The sequence below is a fragment of the Dictyostelium discoideum genome (assembly GCF_000004695.1).
Source record: "Dictyostelium discoideum AX4 chromosome 1 chromosome, whole genome shotgun sequence".
NCBI lineage: Eukaryota > Evosea > Eumycetozoa > Dictyosteliales > Dictyosteliaceae > Dictyostelium > Dictyostelium discoideum.
The window spans coordinates 1,196,570-1,220,807 of record NC_007087.3 but is presented as its reverse complement, the minus strand read 5'-3'; the positions used below and the strand labels follow the sequence as shown (position 1 = coordinate 1,220,807).

The following is a 24,238-nucleotide window of genomic DNA, read 5'->3' as shown; positions in this document are numbered from 1 at the left end:
TATTTTTTTATTTCTGTTTTTTTTTTTTTTTTTAAAAAATTTCGGAATTATTATTTATAATTTATTATTATACTATTTATTATTATACTATATTTATATATTAGGTTGGTGGTTGGTTGCTTTTTTTTTTTCTTTATTTAGTTAGTTATTTATTTACAAATTAATATTACTATTTTAGAGGTACTATTTTTTTTTTTTTTTTTTTTTTTTATTATTAAAAAAAGTTATAATATATTAAATAAATATTTTGTTATAATTATTTTTTTTACTAAAAAACAAATTTTTTTTTTTTTTTTTTTTTTTTTTTTTTTTAATTATAGTGATGTTGATCCTATCCTGTATTAATAGAAAAAAAGAAAAAAAAAATTTATTAATAATGTGTTGGGGTTGCAGCAAAAAAAAAGAAAAAAAAAAAAATAAAAAAATAAAAAAAATCAAAATTCACTTTTTTTTTTTTTTTTTTTTTTTTTTTTTGGACCATTAAAAACACAAATATTTGAAAAAAAAAAAAAAAAAAATGATAAAAAATTAAAATAAAAATAATAGTAATAATAATAAAAAAAAAAAATAATAATGATAATAATAATAAAAGAAGTATATTAATTATAGTTATTTATAAATAGTACCTTTCGTTTTTCTTATAAAAATAAAAAAAAAAAAAAAAATAAAAAAAAAAAAAATAAAAAAAAAAAAAAAAAACAGTTTGCTAAAAAAAACAATAAAAAAAAAAAATGAAAAAAAAATGAAAAAAAAAAAAAAAGTTAGATTAAAAAAAAAACTGGTTTTCAGATCTGGAATACGATTACTCCGATTTGATTATATTTTCAAACGATTGCCTAAATTTTTTTTTTTCAAAGCAAAACAAAAAAAAATAAAAATCTTTAATGATGTGTAAAATAAATTTATTTTTTTTTTTTTTTTTAATATCTTTTATTTTTTTTATTTTCTTTCTTTTCTTTCTTTATTATCATTTTTTTATACCCTAATCAATACCAATTTTAATATATCACTAAAGATAAAATAAAATAAAAAAAAAAAAAAAAAAAAAATAAAAATAAAAAAATGTTTAGAAAATTAAAACACTTTAATAAATCACCAAAAATTAAAACGACAGGTCGAATATTTCTCTTTTTTTAATTTTTTTCTTTTTTTCCCACTTGGGTGGATACTATAAGTATTTTAAAGATTTTTTATTATTATTATTATTATTATTTATTTTTTTTAACCAAAACTGGTTAATTTAGTACTCTATTATTTTTATTTTCGTTTTACCAAATATATCTTGTTTCCAGAGTGAGGAAAAAAAAAAAAAAAAAAAAAAAAAAAAAAAAAAATCAAAATTTTGATTTTTTTTTTTTTTTTTTTTTTTTTTTTTTTTTTTATAATTTAAATTTTTAATTAACACCACTTTTTTTTATTTTCTTTTTTATTAGTATCAATCAAAAATAGTTTGTATAATATAGTGTATATTTATTTATTGCTTACTCAAGCGTTATTTTATTATTATTATTATTATTTTTTTTTTTTTTTTGTGTAAGATATAGAAAAATTAAAAAAAAAAAAAAAAAGAAAAATAAAATAAAATTAAAAAAAAAAAAAAGATATACATTATAAAAATGACACAGGTTTTATTTTATGGTTGTCTTTTTATTACTTTTTCACCAATTCTTGCATTCTTTTTTATGGTGATTGCAAAGAATAGTCAATTAGTTATTTTAACAATTGGAGGGTAAGAAACATTTTTAAATATCTATTTGTCATTCAATACATATATATATATACTTACTAAATATATATTAATTCATTATTTTTTTTTTTTATTTTTTTTTTTTAAAAAAAAAAACAAAAATATAAAAAATATATATTTAGGTCATTCTTTTGGTTAGTATCAATATTAATAGCAGCGATATGGTGGTACATTATACCACCAATGAGAGAACATTGGTGGTTTATAATATCATTTAGTGTATTATTTCAAGAAATATTTAGATATATATTTTTTAGATTATATTCATATGGTTTCAATGATAGACCATCTTTAAATCAAATTAAAGAAACTCAACATCAAATGGCTTTAGATTCAATGAGAAAAAGAAAACAAGCTCAACAACAAAAACAACAACCACCAACTAATGAAATTGAAAGTATAAATAATGAAATTATTGACACCACCAACAACAACACCAACAATAATAATAATAATAATAATAATATAAATGATGATGATAATAAAGAAATTACAGAAGAAGAAAAAGAGAAAAGAAAAATTGAGAAACAAAAACAAAGAGAGATTGAAATTAATGCAAGATTAGAAACCTTATCAGCAAGACCAAATCATACTTTATCATCTGCTGCAATTGGTGTTGGTAGTGGTGTTGCTTATGGTTTCATTATGTTTGGTTCAATTTTATGGGAGAGTACTGGTCCTGGTACTTTATTCTCTCCAGCTTGTCCTTCTGTTAATTTATTTATGTTATCTTCAATCATCACTTTGTTTATGACTTTATTACATGTAGTTTATAACGTTTTAGCATTTCAAGGTTATAGATCAAAAAAATATCATTTGGTTGCTTTTGTTATTATAACTCATTTTGTAACAACTTATTTAGTATGTAAAAAAAAAAAAAAAAAAAAAAAAAAAAAAAAAAACCTTTATTATTATTATTTAATTCTAACTTTAAACTATTTCTATTTTTTTTTTTTTTTTTAGACACTTTTAAATTTACCAACTAAAACAACTTCTTGTGTGGGATCAATTTTACCAATTGGTATAATAACAGTGTTTTCTGTTGGTTTTTGTATCTTTTCATTATTAAAAAGTGATTCAATTACTAAAATTCATTAAAAAATCATAATTTACTACCTCCAAAAATAAAAAAGTAATAATAATTCACCCACAACTTTCTAACCATTTTATTCAATGGCACTTCATTTTAACTATTATCAGCTCAATTTCAACCATTTTATCCAATGGTACTTCATTTTAACATTATCAAAATCCATTGGGATTAAAATGCAAAGACCATTGCCAATATCAAAATAAATAAAATTTATTAACAAAAATAAAAAAAAAAAAAAAAAAAAAATATATATATAATAAATAAAAAATAAAAATTGTATTATTTATTTATTTATAGTTGTTGATTTTTAGTTTGTTTTAAACACTTGGAAAAACAATTGTTGGATTTAAAAAAAAAAAAAAAAAAAAAAAAAATTTTAGACAAACATATTTTTAATCAAAATTAATAATTGGTAAATTTATAAAAATAAAAAACTAATTGGAATAAAATTATTAGTGTTATTGTTAAAAGTTAAACAAAAAAAAAAAAAAGTATGTTTTTCAAAGTTGATTGTTTTTCAAAGTTGATTGTTTTTCAAAGTTGATTGTTTTTTATTAAACCGAAAATATCTTTTTTTTTTTTAATTTTTTTAATTTTTTTCATTTAATTTTTTGATTATAATAAAAACAAAGGCTTTTTGACCCTTACATTTGGTTTTTTTTTTTTTTCTTTTTTTTTTTGTAATCTTGTAATTTTATTGTTTAATCATTCCATTAATTTTTTTTTCTTTGTCTTTATTATTTATTTATTTATTTATTTATTTATTTATTTATTATTTATTTATTTATTTATTTATTATTTATTTATTATTATTTATTTATTTTTTGTTTATTGTATATATTTGTATAATTATTTTTAAAAAAAAAAAAGAAATGGCATCAGTTGCCCAGGGTACCTATGGAAATGCAGTTTTTAGAGGTGATGGAGTTAGATTATATGGCTTGGGTAAGTGAAAAAACCATAATTACTATTATTAATTATTATTTTTTTTTTTTATTAATATTAATTAATAAATAATTAAAAAATAATAATTATTTTCAAAATAAAATAAATAAATAAATAAAATAAAATAAAATAAAATAAAATAAAATAAAATAAATAAAATAAAGATGCTGAATTAGAATTAAAAGCACAAGCAAAACGTGACCCACAAACTGAAATTGAATTAATAAAATGGATTGAAAAAGTTATAGGTGAGAAATTAAAATTTCCAGATGACTTAATTGAATCATTACGTAGTGGTATTGTATTATGTAAATTATTGAATTCATTAATACCGGGTACAATTAAAAACATTAATACAGCTAGAGATACAGCATTACATCATATGGAAAATATTGGTCTTTATTTAAAAGCATGTTGGATCGTTGGTATTCAATCATCAGATTTATTCGTTTCATCAGATTTATATTTACGTAAAAATATTAATGCTGTAATTCAAAATCTATTAGCAATAGCACGTGCTACTCATACACTTGAAAATTATAAAGGTCCAACATTTGGCTATAAACCAAATACAAATATTCAACCAGCTAAAAAATGGGATCAAATCGTTTACAAAGGTCCAACTTATGTCACTGATTTAGAAAATACCACCACAAATCAAAATAACAATATCGATTGTACTAAATGTGGTATTGAAAAAGTTTGTATTAAATGTAATCCACCACCAACACCAACAATACCAACAACAACAACAACAACAACAAATGTTAATTCAATATTAAATGAAAAAGAAAGAGAAAGAGAAAAAGAAAAAGAAAAAGAACTTTTATTAAAAATTCAAAATTTATCTAATGCACTAAAAGAAAAAGTAAATAATAATTTTATTTTATTTTTAAAATTAAGTATTATTAACATTGATATCTTTTTTATAGGAGGAGGGATTAAAATTATTGAATGAAAATTTAGAAAAACAAAGAAAAAAGAATTTAGAAGAAGAAAAAGAATTTAAAAATTTAATTGAAACTCAAAAAGTTCAATTAGCATCAAAAGATAGTATAATTTCATCAATTAATAAAACAAATTCAAATTTAATATTATTAACTTCAAATAATAATAATAATAATAATAATAATAATAATAATAATAATAATAATAATAGTGCACCACCTTCTGTATCTGGTATTAATATTCAATCAACTTCAACAGTATCTTCAAATTCTACACAACCAACTTCATCATCATCATCATTTATTAATAAAAGTAATAGAAATTCTGGTGTTTTTCAAACAATAGCATCATATAATAATAAATCAGGAGCTTCTTCAACTTTAGCTATTCCAAGTTCTTCTGCATCCAATACATCACCAGGTACAATTTTAAGTAAATGTACAAGATGTAATATTACAACAACTAAAACCATTAAATATTGTAGTTCATGTGGTGAATTATTAGTTAAAGAGAATTCATCAACTCCAAATACAAGTACATTTAATAAACCACCTATAACTTCAAGATCTTCAATAACTATAACTTCACCACCTTCCAATAATAATACTACTACCACTACTGTAACAACACCACCATTACCAACAGCAACAGCATCACCACCATTAGTTTCAATATCAACTACAACAACAATGAATGAAAATGAAAAAATTAAAACATTAATTGCAACAATGAAACAACAAGAAGAAGTTATCGCAAAATTAAATCAACAAATTAAAGTTGATAAAGAAATCTTTGAAAAAGAAAAGAAACAACAAAAACAAACTATTGATAATCAACAATTTTTATTAAATCAAAAAGATCAAGATTTAAAGAAAGCAAGAGAGTCATCAACATCATCATCATCATCATCATCATCAACATCTATTAAAAAAGGTGAGTTTTTATTAAGTGCAGAATTAAAATCAGCAAATTCAAACACTAGTTCAGAATCATATTCATCGTTTTCAAGACCAATTGGTAATAATTCAACAAATACTACAACCATTACAAATAAAGAATTGGAATCATTAAGAGAAAAAGTTAAATCATTAGAAATTAAATTGAATGAAGAAATTTGTAAAACCAAAGCAAAAGATTCACAAATAACATTATTAAATGAAAAGATTCAGTCAATTAATAGTAGACCAAAACGTGTTGTTGCTTCAAATCAAGTCGTAAGTGCTAGTGGTGGTGGTAATAATAGAAATAGTCAACAAGTTATAGTTGGTAGAAAGAGATTTAATACATTAAAACCAGATGCAGTTGATTTAACAACACTTGTCGATGCAACATTAGTTCATTTAGCAACTATACTTTACTCAAAACCAATTGAATTCTATCAAGTAAATTCATTAAAAGATTTATTTAATAGTGAATTGGGACGTCGTAGATTTTCACAAATTTTAAAAATGACATTAAAAAAAGTACCATCATTACAAATGAATGAAAGTAGTTTCGAGTTTTTATTATTCTTAATTAGTTGTGCATTACAAGAGATGAATTTATCTAAAGATAATGATATTGAAGCTGCAAAGATTTTATTCAATTCTTCAGATCTATTATATAGAATCAATCCAAAGACTGGGCAATCTGAATTTTTGAAAGATTATATTCGTTCTGCAAACATTTTCAAAGAATCTGCATTTTGGTCTGAATATTATTGGAGTGAACTTTCAAAACGTCATCGTAAAATTTATGGTAATATTCCTGATACATTGGATAAAGAGATTGTCAATAATTTATTAGCTTATTTCGGTCAGAATATGATTTACTTTTCTGTATCCTCTGATCAAGTTAAAAATTTCATCACAGAAATAGCACAACAACATAATTTGCCAAATAGCCAAATCGATTTAATTATCGCTTCAATTAAAGATTCACCATTATATACAAGTACAAAATCAACAAGTAATACTAATAATAGTAATACTAATAATAATAATAATAATAATGGTAATGTTGTATCTTCTGCAAAAGTAGTTTCAAAAAAAGATAGGGAAAAAGATAAGGATAAAAAAAAAAAAATAAATTAGATTTTATTTTAATTTCTCTAAATTTTTAAAGGCTGAAGGAATAGCTATCACTTTCACTATCACTTTCATTATCACTTTCATTTTCACTTTCACTTTCACTTTCACTTTCACTTTCACTTTCACTAAAACCAAGATATTGTATATTTTGTATATTTTGGTCGTTTTTGATTTTTAATTGACAAGGACCAATTTATTTTATTATTTGATTGCTTATTGATTAATGATTTTAAAGATTCTAATTGGTTTGGACATATATATTTCATATTTGGATATGTACATTTCGTATTTGAAAAATCAATTTCAACTTTTTCTAATGAATTTGAATGATATTCTAATACTTGCTTAATGAATTTAATATTTGATTTATCATTTAAATATTTATGATACTCTTGAATATTGATTGAAATCTTTTAATACCAAATCTATCGTTGATGTTGAGTTTTGAAGTTTTAAAATCTTTGAAATATTTTATTAAAAATATGTTTAATTAAATGGGCTTAATTTGATTCGAGTCCATAATATTTATCAATAGGATACTTTCTAATGAAGGCATTGGTGGTGGATAAACTAAATATCCAGGTGATCTAATACTTACTAGATACATGTGTTCTTCATAATAATTATCACTAGTATAACCAGGTACTTCATTAGGAATTATTTTATATTCTCTTTTCGTGTCATAGCTTCCAGAATCATATTCATCAGTTCTAATATAAAATGATTCAACTCTTGAGAATAATAATTTCACATATTCAATACTACTTGAATATGGTATTAATCTGATTGATTGATAATCGAAATATAATGGTGGTTGTTTAATTAAACTGAATTCACTATCGTTATTAAATTGTATAATTGATTTCATTATTATTATTATTATTATTATTATTATTATTATTATTATTATTATTATTATTATTATTATTATTATTATTATAATTGATTTCTTCCATTCAAAATATTCATTATTTAATATTTTTGATAATACTTTAAAGAATTGTTTACATACTAATCCATATGATAATAAATTATCATTTATAATTACTTTATCCATTCTATCATCAATATAACATAATGAATCTTTTTAATTCACTCGAATTATTTTCAAAATATTCTTTTAACTAAATTGGTTTTTAATTTTTTGAAAAGTTTGATTAATATTAATATAAAGTAGTATTAATATTAATAATAAATAAGTAAAGACATACCCTTTGATCTTTAACAATTCCCTTATAAATTTTAAATCTACAATAACTTGAATTAAGGTTTATATCCACTCATTTCTGTAAAAACTTCTTTTGAATCATCAAAGAAACAATTTAAAATGAAATCAGTGTGACCTTTTTTATCCACATAATGAAGATATTTATCACTGTGGTAACGCGTGAAATATTCTGCAGTAAAAATTCTAATTGATTCATCATCTCTATACTTATCATAAATCCTTAAAATAGTAATTAGTTCTAAAAGTGTTTTGGGAGATTCTTTAAATGCTAAAGTATTGATTTTATCTATATATTTATTTTCAACTTTTAAAAAATAATTTGTGTGTTTGTTAGCTTATTAAAAAATTAAAATCTATTGTTAGAAATTAATATTTACACATTTTTAGGGAATTCTATAAAAATAATTTTTTTTTTTCCAAATTTTTTTTTCTTTTTTTTTTTTTTTTTTTTTTTCTTTTTTTTTTTCCAACATTTTCTATATAAAAACTTCTTTGGAATTTAAGATTGACCCAGGAAAAAAAAAAAACTAAAATAAATCATATTTCCATTAAATCTACAGATTTATAAATCTTTTATTTTTTTTTTTTTAAATTTTATCATCTTTTTTTTTTTAAATGGTCCTAATTTATTTTTTTTTAATATAGGTTTGTTATTTTAAATTTTTTCATCTTTTTTTTATTTTTTTTATTTATTTTATTTCCAAAAATGTTAATTTAATATAATTTTTTCCAAATTTAAAATTTGAAATTTTTTAAAAAAAAAAAAAGAAAATTCAATTGGTCTTGATAGAGCCTATTTTTTTTTTTTAATTTTTGTTGACTCAAAAAAGGATATTGCAAATTTTAAAAAAAAAAAAAAAAAAAAAAAAAAACAATAATGAAATAATAATAATTTATTAAATTAAAGGAATAACAAACAATATTATAAAAATAAAAAAAAAAAAATTTTATTTTAATTTCTCTTAATTTTTAAAGGCTGAAAGAATAGCTATCACTTTCACTATCACTTTCATATCTTTCATTTTCATTTTCATTTTCATTTTCATTTTCATTTTCATTTTCATTTTCATTTTCATTTTCATTTTCACTAAAACTAAGATATTTTGCATCATTTTCATTATCACTATCACTTTCACTATCACTTTCACTATCACTTTCATTCCCATTTTCATTTTCATTTTCATTTTCATTTTCATTTTCATTTTCATTTTCATTTTCATTTTCATTTTCATTTTCATTTTCATTTTCATTTTCATTTTCATTTTCATTTTCATTTTCATTTTCATTTTCATTTTCACTTTCTCTTTTACTTTCACTTCGGTTTTTTGCATGTTGGTAATTGTTGTTGTTGTTGTTGTTGTTGTTGTTGTTGTTGTTGTTGTTGTTGTTGTTGTTGTTGTTGTTGTTGTTGTTGATATTTTTAGTTGATATGGACCAATATATTTTATTATTTGATTGATTATCGATTAATGATTTTAAAGATTCTAATTGGTTTAGACATATATATTGGGTATTTGAACAATCAATTTCAACTTTTTCTAATGAATTTGAATGATATTCTAATACTTGCTTAATGAATTTAATATTTGATTTATCATTTAAATATTTACGATACTCTTGAATATTGATTGAAAATCTTTTAATACCAAATCTATCGTTGATGTTGAGTTTTGAAGTTTTAAAATCTTTGAAATATTTTATTAAGATATGTTTAATTAAATGTGCATAATTTGATTCGAGTCCATAATATTTATCAATAGTGATACTTTCTAATGAAGGCATTGGTGGTGGATAAACTAAATATCCAGGTGATTTAATATTTCTTCGAAATGTGTCTTTTTCCATATAATTATCACTGGTATAATCAGGTAATTCATCAGGAATTATTCTATATCCTCTTTTCATGTCTTTGTTCACAGAATCATATTCATCGGTTTTAATATAAAATGATTGGACTCTTGAGAATAATAATTTCACATATTCAATACTACTTGAATATGGTATTAATCTGATTGATTGATAATCGAAATATAATGGTGGTTGTTTAATTAAACTGAATTCACTATCGTTATTAAATTGTATAATTGATTTCTTCCATTCAAAATATTCATTATTTAATATTCTTGATAATACTTTAAAGAATTGTTTACATACTAATCCATATGATAATAAATTATCATTTATAATTACTTTATCCATTCTATCATCAATATAACATAATGAATCTCTAATTACCTTTTCAATTATTACATCTGATAGAATGAATGTTTTATAATCATTATTATTATTATTATTATTATTATTATTATTATTTTTAAAATACTTTTCATTAAATGAACCATCATTATATTTTCCTGAAATTGGATATCTTAAAATTTCATCGGATTTTCCGTCATAAATGATACTATGTAAACGAGTGAAATCATATTCGCCTCGAAATTTTATAGACCAAAGAAAATAATTTTTACAAAGATCCAACTTTTCTTTTAATTTACTAGATTTATTTTCAAAATATTCTTTTAACTAAATATGTTTTTAATTTTGACAAGGTTGATTAATATAAAGTAGTATTAATATTAATAATAAATAAGTAAAGACATACCCTTTGATCGTTAATAATTTTCTGATAAAGTTTAAATCTATAATAACTTGAATTAAGAGGGGTATATCCACTTAATTCTTTAAAAACATTTTTTGAATCATCAAAGAAACAATTTAAAATGAAATCAGTGTGACCTTTTTTATCCACATAATGAAGATATTTATCAATGTGGTAACGCCAGAAATAGATCGCAGTTAAAATTCTAATTGATTCATCATCTCTATACTTATCATAAATCCTTAAAATAGTAATTAATTCTAAAAGTGTTTTTGGTGATTCTTTATATGCTAAAGTATTGATTTTATCTATATATTTATTTTCAACTTTTTAAAATAATTTGTGTGTTTGTTAGTTTATTGATTTAATATTAATATATCAAAATCTATTATTAGAAATTAATATTTACACATTTTTAAGGAATTATAAAAATAAAATTTTTTTTTTTCAATTTTTTTTTTAATTTTTTTTTTTTTTCTTTTTTTTTTCTTTTATTTTTTTTTTTTCTTTTTTTTTTCCTAATGAAGATATTTATCAATGTGGTAACGCCAGAAATAGATCGCAGTTAAAATTCTAATTGATTCATCATCTCTATACTTATCATAAATCCTTAAAACAGTAATTAATTCTAAAAGTGTTTTTGGTGATTCTTTATTTTCTAAAGTTTTAATTTTATCAATATATTTATTTTCAACTTTTTAAAAGTAATTAGTGTGTTTGTTTGTTGATTTATCGTATAGTTTCAGCATTAGAGTGTAAAATAAAATGAAATCCAATAATAAAAATCTCGAAATTGAAATCATTACTATTTTTTATACAAACTTAATTTCGAGAGTCCGTGAATGATTTTAATTTTAAAACTACATTAAATTTATTGATTGAATTAATTGATGATATATTTATAAATAGACTATCTATATCCCTGCCTCATCTAATTCTTCTGGTTCATCTGGCCTGTTTGCTTCATCTGGTTCATTTGATTCGTTTGGATATTTTTTTTAATAATAATAATAATAATAATAATAATGATGTATCTTCTGCAAAGTAGTTCCAAAAAAAAGATAAAGAAAAAGAAAAAGATAAAGATAAAAAAATAAATTAAATTTTATTTTAATTTCTCTAAATTTTTAAAGGTTGAAAGAATAGCTATCACTTTCACCATTACTTTCATTGTCACTTTCAATTTCATTTTCATTTTCATTTTTATTTTCATTTTCATTTTCATTTTCATTCTCATTTTCACTAAAACCAAGATACTGTATATTTTGGAGATTGTTGTTGTTGGTGATGTTTTTAGTTGATAGGGACCAATTTATATTATTATTTGATTGATTATCGATTAATGATTTTAAATATTCTAGTTGGTTTGGATATATATATTGAGTATTTGAACAATCAATTTCAACTATTTCTAATGAATTCGAATGATATTCTAATACTTGCTTAATGAATTTAATATTTGATTTGTCATTTAAATATTTATGATATTCTTGGATATTGATTGAAAATCTTTTAATACCAAATCTATCGTTGATGTGGAGTTTTGAAGTTTTAAAATCTTTGAAATATTTTATTAAAATATGTTTAATTAAATGTGCATAATTTGATTCGAGTCCATAATATTTATCAATAGTGATACTTTCTAATGAAGGCATTGGTGGTGGATAAACTAAATATCTAGGTGATTTAATATTATCTCGATATGTAATTGCTTCTAAATAAACAACGTTTTCTTTATCATCATTATCAGGAATTTTTTTTTTTTCTCTTTTCATATAATAGTTTATAGCATCATATTCATCAGTTTTAATATAAAACGATTGAACTCTTGAGAATAATAATTTCACATATTCAATACTACTTGAATATGGTATTAATCTGATTGATTGATAATCGAAATATAATGGTGGTTGTTTAATTAAACTGAATTCACTATCGTTATTAAATTGTATAATTGATTTCTTCCATTCAAAATATTCATTATTTAATATTTTTGATAATACTCTAAAGAATTGTTTACATACTAATCCATATGATAATAAATTATCATTTATAATTACTTTATCCATTCTATCATCAATATACCATAACGAATCTCTAATTATCTTTTCAATTATTATATCTGGTAGAATGAATTTTTTATAATTATTATTATTATTAATATTATTATTATTTTTATTATTATTATTATTATTATTATTATTATTATTATTATTATTATTATTATTATTATTATTATTATTATTATTATTATTATTATTATTATTATTATTATTATTATTATTATTACTATTATTATAATACTTTTTATTAAATGAACCATCATTATATTTTCCTGAAATTGGATATTTTAAAATTTCATCAGATATTCCATCATAAATGATACTATGTAAACGAGTGAAATCATATTCGGCTCGAGATTTGATTGACCAACCATAAACAAATTTTTTTTTTAAAAGATCTAACCTTTCTTTTAATTCACTCGAATTATTTTCAAAAGATTCTTTTAACTAAATATATTTTTAATTTTTTGATAAGGTTGATTAATATAAAGTAGTATTAATATTAATAAACCTTATCAAAAAATATAATATAAAGACATACCCTTTGATCATTAACAATTCCCTTATAAATTTTAAATCTACAATAACTTGAATTAAGAGGGGAATACCCACCACATAATTTTTTAAAAACAATTTTTGAATCATCAAAGAAACAATTTAAAATGAAATCAGTATGACCTTTTTTATCTACATAATGAAGATATTTATCAATGTGGTAATGACAGAAATAATCTGCAGTTATAATTCTAATTGATTCATCATCTCTATACTTATCATAAATCCTTAAAACAGTAATTAATTCTAAAAGTGTTTTTGGTGACTCTTTATTATATGTTAAAGTTTTAATTTTATCTATATATTTATTTTCAACTTTTTAAAAGTATTCAGTGAGTTTGTTAGTTTATTGACTTAATATTAATATATTAAAATCTATTACTAGAAATTAATATTTACCCATTGATCAACATGCGTCCTAAAAATTTTTTTTTCAATTTTTTTTTTTTTTTTCTTTTTTTTTTTAGTAAAAATAAAAAAAATGAAAATTTAATAAATTTTACCACTATCAAAAATCAAATTTTCATTTTTTTTTATTTTATAAATAAAATAATATAAATAAAATAAAAATAAAATTGATAAATTAAAAATGATCTGTAAATTTTTAAATTGTTTTTTGGTGTTTTTGAGCAATACCAAAAAAAAAAAACCCCAAAATAAAAATAATAATAACAAAAATAAAAATTATAACAACCCCCAAATATTAATAATTTTTTAATTTTTTATTTAATTTCTTTTTTTTTATTTTTTATTTATTTTTTATAAAAGTATATTCAATATTAGATCTACAAAATTTTGAAAATAATTGTCCAGACGAGGTATAAAAAATGAATGAACAAAATGAAAATAAAAGCACATGGGAAAATTTAATTGGTATGAAAAATAAATAATATTTATTTTTATAATTAAATATTATTAATTAAAAAAAATATATGTATAATTAAAAAAAAGAAAATAAAATTATAAAAAATGGTTTTTTAGGTTGCCAAATCTTAAATCTTCAAGGTAAAAATTTATATTATTATGGATCATATTATATAGATGTAATTGAAGAGTCTGAGATTGTAAATTATTTTAAAGAATCAGAAAAGGATTTAGTAAATTATATTTCTATTAAAGGTAACTCTCCTAATTTTTTTATTTTTTTTATTTTTAAATATATATAAACTAACTATTCAATTTCATATAAAAATAGATTTAAAATTTTTAATTACAAAAGATGATGAAAATAAATTATTTGGAGAGTGTTTAAATAAAAGAATTATAATATTAAAAACAAATAATTTATTTCTAGTTTTTTGGTTTGATATTAATACATTATCAAAAGAGAATGCAAATTTAATTGTTGATAATTTTTCAAGTATTTATTAAGAGACTATTATAATATAAAATTTAAAAGTGTTTTTTTTTTTTTTTTTTCTTAACATTATTTTTTTATTTTTTTAATAATAGGAACTCTATCAAATGCAGGGTATTATTAAATTAATTTCCAAATATAATAAAGTTGAAGTTATTAAAAAATTAAATTTGTTTAATTTTTTAAAATAATTTGTTATTATTTTAATTTAATATTTTTAAAAGATAATTAAAAGGTAGTTAGAATAAAAAATAAACTTTTTTTTTTTTTTTTTTTTTTTTTTTTATAATTTTTTTTATTTTTTTTTTATTTTTTTTTATTTAATTTTGGACAGTTAAACCTCTATCTGGTACATAAATTGTTTCACGTGGTACCATTGTAATGCAATCTGGTACTGGACAAACTGATAAACATAAATCACAACCAGTACATAAATCAGTGACTAATGGAATATGAGTTTTACCATCGAATTTAATAGCTTGATAACCAGAATCATTACAAGTCATATAACATTTACCACAATTGATACATTTATCTTCATCGATAAGAGCAACTACTTGTTGATCACGTTTAAGATCATCATGACGACCAATTCTTGGGATTGCACGATTAATTTGATCTTTGAGAGATGGAACTGGATGAGTTGGATTTGGTGATGGTACTAATGGATTCTTAACTTTTTGTAAATCAATGTTTTGTTTCTCTTCAGTATCGATTCTATTACGTTCTAAAAGATATTTACCGAATTTTGGTAAACCTTTTAATTTTGGATTTTTGTTTATGATTTCATTTGGTGGTGATTGACCATCCCATTGCAATAAATCTTCACGAGATTGCATGTAAAGATAAGTCTTAAGACCAGTGATATAATCTTGAACGACGGTGAAATCTTGATTTTGAACGGATGAACAAATTTGAACTACTGAAGCACCACAATGGAGGAATTGAATAGTGGCATCAGCAGAATCAGCACCACCAGTTGCCATAATTGGATAATCTGGTAAAGATTTTCTAATGGAAGAAACTGCACGTAAAGCAATTGGACGAGTAGCATTACCTGAAACACCACCGTATGTTGTACGTTTCTCATCACCAATTGCTGGCCAAGCGTTACTATCACCTTTTAATCCCATTAAACCAGAGACGGTATTGATAGCGGTAACACCATCGGCACCACCATCATGTGCAGCTTTGGCGATCTCTTTAATTTCAGTTACATTTGGAGTTAATTTTGCAAAGAATGGTAATCTAGTGGCGGCTCTAACCCATTGACAAATATGGAAAACCAATTCAGTATCTTGACCACATGCCAAACCCATACCTTTTTCACCCATACCATGTGGACAAGAAAGATTGAGTTCAATACCATCGGCACCAGATGCTTCAGCCATTTTAGCCAATTGAGTCCAATCTTCTTTGTTGAAACCACACATAATTGAAGCGATAACAATACGATCTGGGAAATCTCTCTTTAATTCTCCGATAGCTTTACACCAATAGTGACAAGTTTTTTCAGAGATAAGTTCAATGTTAAGGAAAGCACCTTGACCTGGACCAAAATGATGACCACTAGTGGTACCTCTAACAATTCTTGGTGAAACATTGGTAACGAGATCTTTATCCAATGAGAAAGTCTTGGTGACAGCGAAACCCCAACCTTGTTCAAATGAACGTCTAATCATAGCGGCACTGGTGGCTGGTGTTGCAGATGCTAAACCAAATGGGTTTGGGAATTTCATACCACACATTTCAACACTAATATCCACAAGATCAATTGGTGTAAAGAAATTTGGTAATTGTGGTGGACCATCTGGAATTGGAATACCATGGAGTGATTGTAAATATTTATGAATATTCCAAGAGGCGGTTTTACCATCATTTACAGCTTCTACGGTTGTACCATTACCAACTAAATCACCACCACAGAATAACCATTCGGCATGTTTACTTGTCATTGTCATTGGGTCAATGTCTGCAGTACCCCATTTATTGAATTGTAATGGTGAACAAGATTCAGCGACACTACCAATTTGACTACCAAAAGCAGAGATGATATAATCACATTTTACACGGAAGAATTGATCTTCGTCTACAGAGTAATTACCATCATCACCTTTTTCAGTTTTATAGAATTCCATAGCTACAACTTTTCCATCACGTTTAATGACTTGTTTTGGTAAAACGTATGGAAGGAACTCACAACGTTCATCCTTGGCAATGTCAACTTCTTCAGGAACGGCTCTCATATCAGAGAAACCACGACGGAAACAAACGGTAACACGTGATGCACCGCAACGGAAAGCAGAGGTAGCACAATCGAAAGCGGTATCACCAGCACCCAATACAATAACTCTACCATTGAGTTGTGGTAATTGTGATTTACAACCGCACATACCAGCCTTTGAGGCTTTGCTAACTTTTGGTAAGAACTCTTTACTACTGAAAAAACCTTGATCACTTGTCAACTCGTTAAAGACTGGATCAATCTTTGGTTCAGGCATACCAATACCCAAGTAAATGGCTTCATAACCTTGTTTTTGTAATGATTCAACGGTGAAGCCATTCTCACCTAAACGTTTACCATATTCAACTTTTACACCTAAATCTTTCATTAACTTGATTTCAAATTCAACCACTTCATAATTGAGACGATAGTTTGGAATTTCACTACTGCTAAGACCACCCAAGTATTGTTCCTTTTCAAAGATGGTGACATCTGTGTAACCTAAACGACCTAAAAATGTTGCACAACTAATTGAGGTTGGACCACAACCAATCAAAGCAATCTTTGCTTTATAACTCTCTGGTAATTGACTCAATGGTGTTAAGGATGGATCACGAATTTGTGGAATATTCATCTTTTTGAATACTTCAGTGGCAAATTGTTGAAGACCACCAATATTGATTGGTCCCTCTTCTGTTGCTGCTAAATTACAACCATATTGACATAATGAACTAACTGGACAAACCATACCACATGTTAAACCTAATGGATTATCAGAGAAAATTGTCTTTGCTGCTCCATAATAGTTTTTGGTTGAAATTGAACTAATAAATGATTTAATATCCAATTGAGTTGGACATCCTTTTTGACATGGTGCATCTGCACATTTTAAACATCTTGCTGATTCAAATAATGCTCCTCTCTCTGTTAATGTTGTTGGTTTAACATCTTCAAAATCATTTTTTAATTCACATCCCTTTATTTAAAAAATAAAAAGTTAGATTATGTTTTTTTTTTTTTTATGATTTTATTTTTAGATTTTTAAAAAATAGAGATTCAAAAAAAAAAAAAAAAAATTTGAAAAAAAAAAAAAAAAAACATTAAATAGTTATTACATACTTTTTTACAATGGTCAAGTCTTGCCCAATTTTCTTTATCTTTTTTTGATACAATGGTTGGTTTAAAAGTGGCATGTTTATTTACAGTTGGATTTAATGCTAAAATCTCAATATCGTGAACTTGTGAAACATCTCCTGTGTGTCCTGTCATTTTGTTTTTTTTATATTTTTACTACTATTGTTATAATTTCTAATATTCTTTAAAAAAAAAAAGTTTTGTTTAAGTTATATAAATTATCTTGTGTGAGTGTGTGTGAGATATTAATATTTATTTGTTTATTTTTTTAATTTTTAAATTTTTAAAAATTTTTATTTTAAAAAAATTAAAAATAAATAAAATTAATTAAAAGTGGAAAAAGAATGTACAAAAAAAAAAAAAAAAAAAAATTAAAATAATTATTTATTTGTTTATTTTTTTTTTTTTTTTATATATATATATACAATTGTGATTGTGTTAAAATGAAAAAAAATATGAAGAAAAAAAAAAAAATAGAAAAATAAAAAAAAAAAGCTTAAGAAAAAAAAAAAAAAAAAAAATCAATAAAAAGGGGTTTGGTTTATGATAATACCAGAAAAAAAAAAAAATAAAAAAAAAATAAAAAAATAAAATTTTTCAATTATTAAAAAAGATCTTTTTTTTTTTTTTTTTTTTTTTTTTTTGAAATTTTCAAGCTTTTGATCGCTTTTCTTCATCATCAATTTTAATTATTTTTTCTTTTTTTTTTTTTTTGATGGAATTTAATTTTGACCAGAATTGATTTCCCACCATAAAAAAATTGTCAAATTTGTTTAATTATTTATTTATTAATTTTTAAAATTTATATTTATTTTTTTAAAATTATTAGTTTTTTAAATTAATTTTTTTTTTTATAAAAATGATCTTATTTGTAAAAAACTAGATATTTTCACTGAATTTGTTTTTGAAATTTTATTTTTTTATTTTTATTTTTTTTTATTTTTTTTTTTTATTTTTTTTTATTTTTTCAGTTCGTTATTAATTACTTTATTTTTATTAAATAAAAGAAGCAATAATTTATTGATAATTGAATGATTCTATGTGAAATTATTTCTAAAAAGTGTATCAATTTTTTTTTATTTTTTTAAAAAAAAAAAAACTATCTTTTTTTTTATTTAATTAAAAAAAAAAAACTATCTTTTTTTTTTTTTTTTTTTTTTTTTTTTTTTTTTATTTTTTTTTTTTTTAAATCCATTTTTTATATTAAATATATTCCCCACTGGTTTTTCTTTTTAATAAAAAAACCATTACAAAAATGAATGATAAACAATTAAATTCTAAAAATAAACTATACCAAAAAAAAAAAAAAAAAAAAAAACCAGTATGATTACTTTCATTTTATGTATTTTTTGTTTTTTTATTTGAATAAAAAATTCATTTAATTTTTTTTTTTTTTTTTTTTTTGATGCCAAACCTGAATGTTTCCATCAATAATTTATTTTAATAAATATTGTTTTTTTTACAATGGAATAAGTGTTGATACACATTCACCCAAACCATTTTCATTCTTTTCACATTTGAAAAATTGTGGACAATGAACATTTTGGCAAACATCATTTGAACCAGTGGTTGAAACAAGTCCATTAGTACTTGAAGTTGAGAAACCTATAGCATTGATATCAGCAGCGCATTGGGCCCAACCTTTATCATTCTTTTCACAATGGAAATATGGTGGACAAATTACATTTGAACAAACATCAATGGAACCTGTTGTTGAACCTGTACCCCCACCAGTGGTTGATGAGGAATAATTTAAACAATCTGCTTTACCAGTTTGTTCATTCTTTTGACAATAATAACCTGGTGGACAAATTACATTTGAACAAACATCACTCCAACCAGTTGATGCTGGTGGAATTAAACCATTAGTACTGGCACCACTTGTGGTGAAGCCAATTGCATTTATGTCAGCTACACATTGTGCTTTTCCATCTTGTCTCATTTCACAATGATAATTATCTGGACAATGCACATTTGAACAAATATCATTTGAACCTGTACCACCACTACCACCAGTTGTTGAAGATGATCCAGCAACTGTTGAAGATGCATCAATTGTAGTGAATCCTATTGGATTAATATCTAATACACAATGAGCTAAACCTGATTCTTTATCAATTTCACAATGTTGGTGTGGTTGACAAACAACATTTAAACAACCTAATGGAAGTGTACCAATTGATTCAATATTAACATAGCAATGTGCTCTTCCATCTTGGTCAACTTCACAATGCTCACCTTGTTGACAGAGAACATTTGTACATGCATCAATTGGAACTGATCCTGTACCACCTGTACCTGAAATTGTAAATCCTCTAGTTTGAGGTCCAGTATTTCCAGTAGTTGAAATTTGTTCCTTATTTCCACTACCGCTTTCACTTCTATTAAAATCTTCACAAACACCATGACCTGGACAACACGATGTTGGATTTGGACAATCATTTCTCTTGAAAATACATTGTTTACCTTGATCTGAACAATGTTTTAATTCATCATTTGTACATGATGAAACTGGCTCGAATAATTCATAACCTGCTGGTGGAATATAACATTCATTGGTTGATTCAATAACATCTAGACTCTTGGATGATTTATAACATTTGGTAATATAGTGGCAACTATTAAAATCGCCTTCATAACATGCAAATTGTTGATCACCACAACATTTTTTAAAATTAACTGGTACACATGAAGAATTTCTATGACATTCATTCTCTGATAAATTTATACATTCTACAATAAAAAAAAAAAAAAAAAAAAAAAAAAATATAAGTGTTGGTACTATTTTTATATTATTTAATAATAAAATTTTATAAATTACCTTGACCTTGGGCATAAATTTGAGCTGCAGCCATTAAAGCTAAAAGTGTAATTACTTTTTTCATTTTTATGGAATATATAAATAATATTTTTTTTTTTTTTTTTTTTTTTAAATAAATTTTATATAAATAAATAAATAAATAAGTATACAAATGAATAAATAAAAAAACCAATAGCTAAATATATAAAGAAATAAATAAATATAGGTTAAATTAATAATTATATTTATTTTTAATTTGAAATATTGTTATTTTTTTTTTTTTATGTTATTTTTGTTTTTTTTTTTAAATAATTACATCTATTTATACAAAATTTTGTTGTGTTAAAAGTTTGGATTACGTATTGGATTTTGGACTAAAACTTAAAAAAATATATATTAAATTCCTATATAAAAATGGGGTGAACATCGATTAAGGAAAAAAAAAAAAAAAAAAAAAAAAAAAAAAAAAAAAAAAAAATTATAAAAGGGGTGGTTTTTTTATTTTTTTTAAACAAAATTAAATTAATAAAGTTTTTATTTTTAAATTTAAAAAACCCAATAATTAATAATAATAATAATAATAATAATAAAATGACAGATTTAAATAATGGATTTAAGGATGAAATACAATGTAAACAACATACAATAAAAACCGTATCATCAATAATAGAGAGTGAGATGTTATATAATTGGAAAGAAATGAAATTAGGACCAAATTGCACAAACAAATGTCGTGAAATGATAATTAAAAAATTAAAAGATACAATTCGAGAATTAGAATTTGATATTAAAATATTTGAAAATATAATACCACTTGATAAAGAAAATGGTATTGGTTTTCCAAATGTTGAAAAATTAGATGTTTTAGGTTATTACATTAGTCAAGGATTTGAAGAAACTTTAAAAGGTCAACCAATAAATTCAATTAGAAATTATTTTAATGAAGACCCAAAAACATGGAAAAGATAAAAATAAAAAAAAAAAAAATTTTTAAAAAAAAAGAAATTATTATTATTATTATTATTTTTTTTTTTTCACAAAGTTAAAAATAATAGAGAGAGAAATTGATAAAAATGAAATTTATCAAATTTATTATTATTATTATTTTAATTTTTTTTTTTAAAATTTTTTCTTTTTTTTTAAGTTGAAGGAGATCTTAAAATTTTTTTAATTCTATTAATATATTTAATGATTGTTGGATCGATTTGTTGTTGATTTTGTTTTAAGTATTCAAATAGATCATCTAAAGTTGAATCTAAATCATAATCTTCAATTAAAATATAACGACATTGTTCATAGACAGAGAAATTACCAAGTGAAAATAAAACACTTTTCAATATGTTTGTATGAGATTTATATTCATCCAAATAAGAGGTTAATGCATCTAAAATACCACTATCGATCATTTTTTGACAAAGTTGTGATGAGTTTCTAACTAAATTACCCAATGCACCAATGACATTTGATCTTGTTTTTTCATCTTCTTCAATTTGTAATAATAAATCATTTTGTTGTTGTTGTTGTGATTGTTGTTGTTGTTGTGATTGTTGTTGTTGTTGTTGACCACTAAATGGATATTCATTATTTAATAATTTTTTTAAAATTGGTATTGAATCATCTAATTCATCATAAAGATCACTTGAATGAAAAGCAGCATTACCTAAAGCAAAACAAGCGAATTTTCTAGTATTTAAATCAACATCAATACAACGTGAAATTAAAATTGGTAAAATACCACTCTTTTGAAAATGTTGATAGAAATAACCATTATATTTAAACATATTACCAATGAGATTACAAGTTTTAGCACGAACTGTTGCTTCGGGATGAGCCAATAACTTTTTCAATAAACCATATAAATCAGAACGATGCATTGCTTTATAGTTATCTTGAGAGATTCTTGCCAATTGACTGAAAATGATTAAAGAATCAACTAAAGTCGATGGTGAAATTCTATCAGGATTTAGAATTAATTGAGCAGTATTTGGTTCTAAACCACCAAATTCAATGAATTGATTAGCGAATTTACTATCCTCCAAGATTATATTTGATAAAAGACCCAATGGTAAATCGATTGAATCACTTGGTATTTGTGGGAGTAACATAATGATATTTCTAACTAATTCCTGTGCTAACATAATATGTCTAATCAATTCGATCATTGGATCGCCAATTCTATCCTTTGCATTACTCGATAGTGGTAGATATAGTATGAAAAATATTTGATTTGCCAATGCACTAATACCACTAACACTACCCATTTGAAGTGATGGCCATTCTTTAATTCTCTCTAAATGACCGCTATCCAATAGGTTACAAAGTGATGTCAATAGATTATTTTTTACCAAGTATGGAATATGATCAGTGTCTGATGAAAGTACTTCATAGATAACTCTTAGCGAATGAATTATACCATGCGGACTTAATTCAATCTCAGAGGTAGTACTACTAATTTGATGACATAAAGCTTCCCAAATACCACTCTCTAACATTGTCTCTAAAAATTCTTGTCCACCTCTCTTTAACATTCTAAGTAATATACAAACTACACCATCCAACATACCAATATTTGGTTTACCAAAACAACCACCCTCTAAATCTCTCATTGTATTACCTTCAACACGTTTTGCACTAAATAATTTTCTAATATTCTTTATTGGTATAACTTGAATAATTGAATCAATTATAATTGTTAATTGATTATCAATCAATGAATTTGTACCATTAATTATTAAATTATTACTATTTGGTGATGTTGGTCTAATTAAATTATTATTACTATTATTTAAATTATTATTAAAATTATCAAATTCTTTTTCATAATTAATTGAAACTGTTAAGAAACCACTTAGGAAATAACTTGCACTTGATGATATTCTAATATCAGTATTTTGAAAATATCTAATTGATAAATCAACTAAATCATAATGAATCATCCAATCAATAGATTCTTTTGAATGAATTAAAATTGCACTTAATATTAATAATACTAATGATTTTTGTTCTTGATTAAATTCAATTGTTGATTCCGTATTTAAATTATTATTATTATTATTATTATTATTATTATTATTATTATTATTATTATTATTATTATTATTTGATTGATTTATATTTTTAATTGAAAGATAATCAAAAAATGATCTTGGTTTATTATTATTAATAGTATTATATGGTGAATTATAAGAATTTTGAAATTGTAAATTTGGTGTTGATGGATTACTATTACTATTATTATTATTTTTATTTTGATTATTATTATTATTATTATTATTATTATTATTATTTTGATTAATTGGATAAATTAATGATTTTTCTTCTTTACTAATTGATTCAGCAAATAATTTTGAACCTCTTAAACAATGTAATGATAATTGTAATATTATTTTTCTAAGATGTGGATAACTTGAAATTGAACATAATAAAAGGTTAATTATAATCTCTGAACTTAATCCATCACCAATTATAACACATGC

At 22.5% G+C, this 24,238-nt stretch overlaps 12 protein-coding genes across 12 annotated transcripts in view; 5 read left to right on the top strand and 7 right to left on the bottom strand.

Moving 5' to 3' along the window:
• Window positions 1-1,616: 1,616 nt before the first annotated feature.
• Window positions 1,617-2,845, top strand: aph1 (gamma-secretase subunit Aph-1; the record flags this gene model as incomplete). Its single annotated transcript, XM_642368.1, has 3 exons — window positions 1,617-1,729; window positions 1,870-2,608; window positions 2,711-2,845. 3 exons carry the CDS (start codon window positions 1,617-1,619, stop codon window positions 2,843-2,845), a joined length of 987 nt encoding a protein of 328 aa, XP_647460.1.
• An 867-nt stretch (window positions 2,846-3,712) lies between these two features.
• On the top strand, window positions 3,713-6,805 carry DDB_G0267974 (hypothetical protein; the record flags this gene model as incomplete). The annotated part of the gene is made up of 3 exons (XM_642367.1): window positions 3,713-3,785; window positions 3,950-4,653; window positions 4,718-6,805. 3 exons carry the CDS (start codon window positions 3,713-3,715, stop codon window positions 6,803-6,805), a joined length of 2,865 nt encoding a protein of 954 aa, XP_647459.1.
• A 122-nt stretch (window positions 6,806-6,927) lies between these two features.
• DDB_G0268408 (hypothetical protein) lies at window positions 6,928-7,670 on the bottom strand (the record flags this gene model as incomplete). Its single annotated transcript, XM_642366.1, has 3 exons — window positions 6,928-7,146; window positions 7,193-7,261; window positions 7,401-7,670. The coding sequence occupies 3 exons, from the start codon at window positions 7,668-7,670 to the stop codon at window positions 6,928-6,930; spliced, it is 558 nt and encodes a 185-aa protein (XP_647458.1).
• A 395-nt stretch (window positions 7,671-8,065) lies between these two features.
• DDB_G0267972 (hypothetical protein) lies at window positions 8,066-8,411 on the bottom strand (the record flags this gene model as incomplete). The annotated part of the gene is made up of 2 exons (XM_642365.1): window positions 8,066-8,334; window positions 8,408-8,411. 2 exons carry the CDS (start codon window positions 8,409-8,411, stop codon window positions 8,066-8,068), a joined length of 273 nt encoding a protein of 90 aa, XP_647457.1.
• A 588-nt stretch (window positions 8,412-8,999) lies between these two features.
• DDB_G0268554 (hypothetical protein) lies at window positions 9,000-11,042 on the bottom strand (the record flags this gene model as incomplete). Its single annotated transcript, XM_642364.1, has 3 exons — window positions 9,000-10,553; window positions 10,633-10,937; window positions 11,039-11,042. The coding sequence occupies 3 exons, from the start codon at window positions 11,040-11,042 to the stop codon at window positions 9,000-9,002; spliced, it is 1,863 nt and encodes a 620-aa protein (XP_647456.1).
• Window positions 11,043-11,394: 352 nt separating this feature from the next.
• DDB_G0267970 (hypothetical protein) lies at window positions 11,395-11,631 on the top strand (the record flags this gene model as incomplete). The annotated part of the gene is made up of 2 exons (XM_642363.1): window positions 11,395-11,463; window positions 11,539-11,631. 2 exons carry the CDS (start codon window positions 11,395-11,397, stop codon window positions 11,629-11,631), a joined length of 162 nt encoding a protein of 53 aa, XP_647455.1.
• A 125-nt stretch (window positions 11,632-11,756) lies between these two features.
• Window positions 11,757-13,650, bottom strand: DDB_G0267968 (hypothetical protein; the record flags this gene model as incomplete). The annotated part of the gene is made up of 3 exons (XM_642362.1): window positions 11,757-13,139; window positions 13,234-13,544; window positions 13,647-13,650. The coding sequence occupies 3 exons, from the start codon at window positions 13,648-13,650 to the stop codon at window positions 11,757-11,759; spliced, it is 1,698 nt and encodes a 565-aa protein (XP_647454.1).
• A 424-nt stretch (window positions 13,651-14,074) lies between these two features.
• DDB_G0268406 (hypothetical protein) lies at window positions 14,075-14,728 on the top strand (the record flags this gene model as incomplete). The annotated part of the gene is made up of 4 exons (XM_642361.1): window positions 14,075-14,120; window positions 14,199-14,366; window positions 14,443-14,607; window positions 14,700-14,728. The coding sequence occupies 4 exons, from the start codon at window positions 14,075-14,077 to the stop codon at window positions 14,726-14,728; spliced, it is 408 nt and encodes a 135-aa protein (XP_647453.1).
• A 196-nt stretch (window positions 14,729-14,924) lies between these two features.
• On the bottom strand, window positions 14,925-18,097 carry pyd1 (dihydropyrimidine dehydrogenase; the record flags this gene model as incomplete). The annotated part of the gene is made up of 2 exons (XM_642360.1): window positions 14,925-17,804; window positions 17,948-18,097. 2 exons carry the CDS (start codon window positions 18,095-18,097, stop codon window positions 14,925-14,927), a joined length of 3,030 nt encoding a protein of 1,009 aa, XP_647452.1.
• Window positions 18,098-19,421: 1,324 nt separating this feature from the next.
• On the bottom strand, window positions 19,422-20,847 carry sigD (spore coat protein; the record flags this gene model as incomplete). Its single annotated transcript, XM_642359.1, has 2 exons — window positions 19,422-20,695; window positions 20,784-20,847. 2 exons carry the CDS (start codon window positions 20,845-20,847, stop codon window positions 19,422-19,424), a joined length of 1,338 nt encoding a protein of 445 aa, XP_647451.1.
• A 506-nt stretch (window positions 20,848-21,353) lies between these two features.
• On the top strand, window positions 21,354-21,731 carry DDB_G0267964 (hypothetical protein; the record flags this gene model as incomplete). The annotated part of the gene is made up of 1 exon (XM_642358.1): window positions 21,354-21,731. The coding sequence occupies one exon, from the start codon at window positions 21,354-21,356 to the stop codon at window positions 21,729-21,731; it is 378 nt and encodes a 125-aa protein (XP_647450.1).
• A 170-nt stretch (window positions 21,732-21,901) lies between these two features.
• Window positions 21,902-24,238, bottom strand: part of tsuA (ULK family protein kinase) — a gene marked incomplete at both ends in the record, with an annotated part of 7,107 nt that continues 4,770 nt past the window's right edge. The window contains one exon of the mRNA XM_642357.1: window positions 21,902-24,238. This exon is cut by the window's right edge and continues 3,896 nt beyond it. Coding sequence (XP_647449.1) covers window positions 21,902-24,238 — 2,337 coding nt within the window.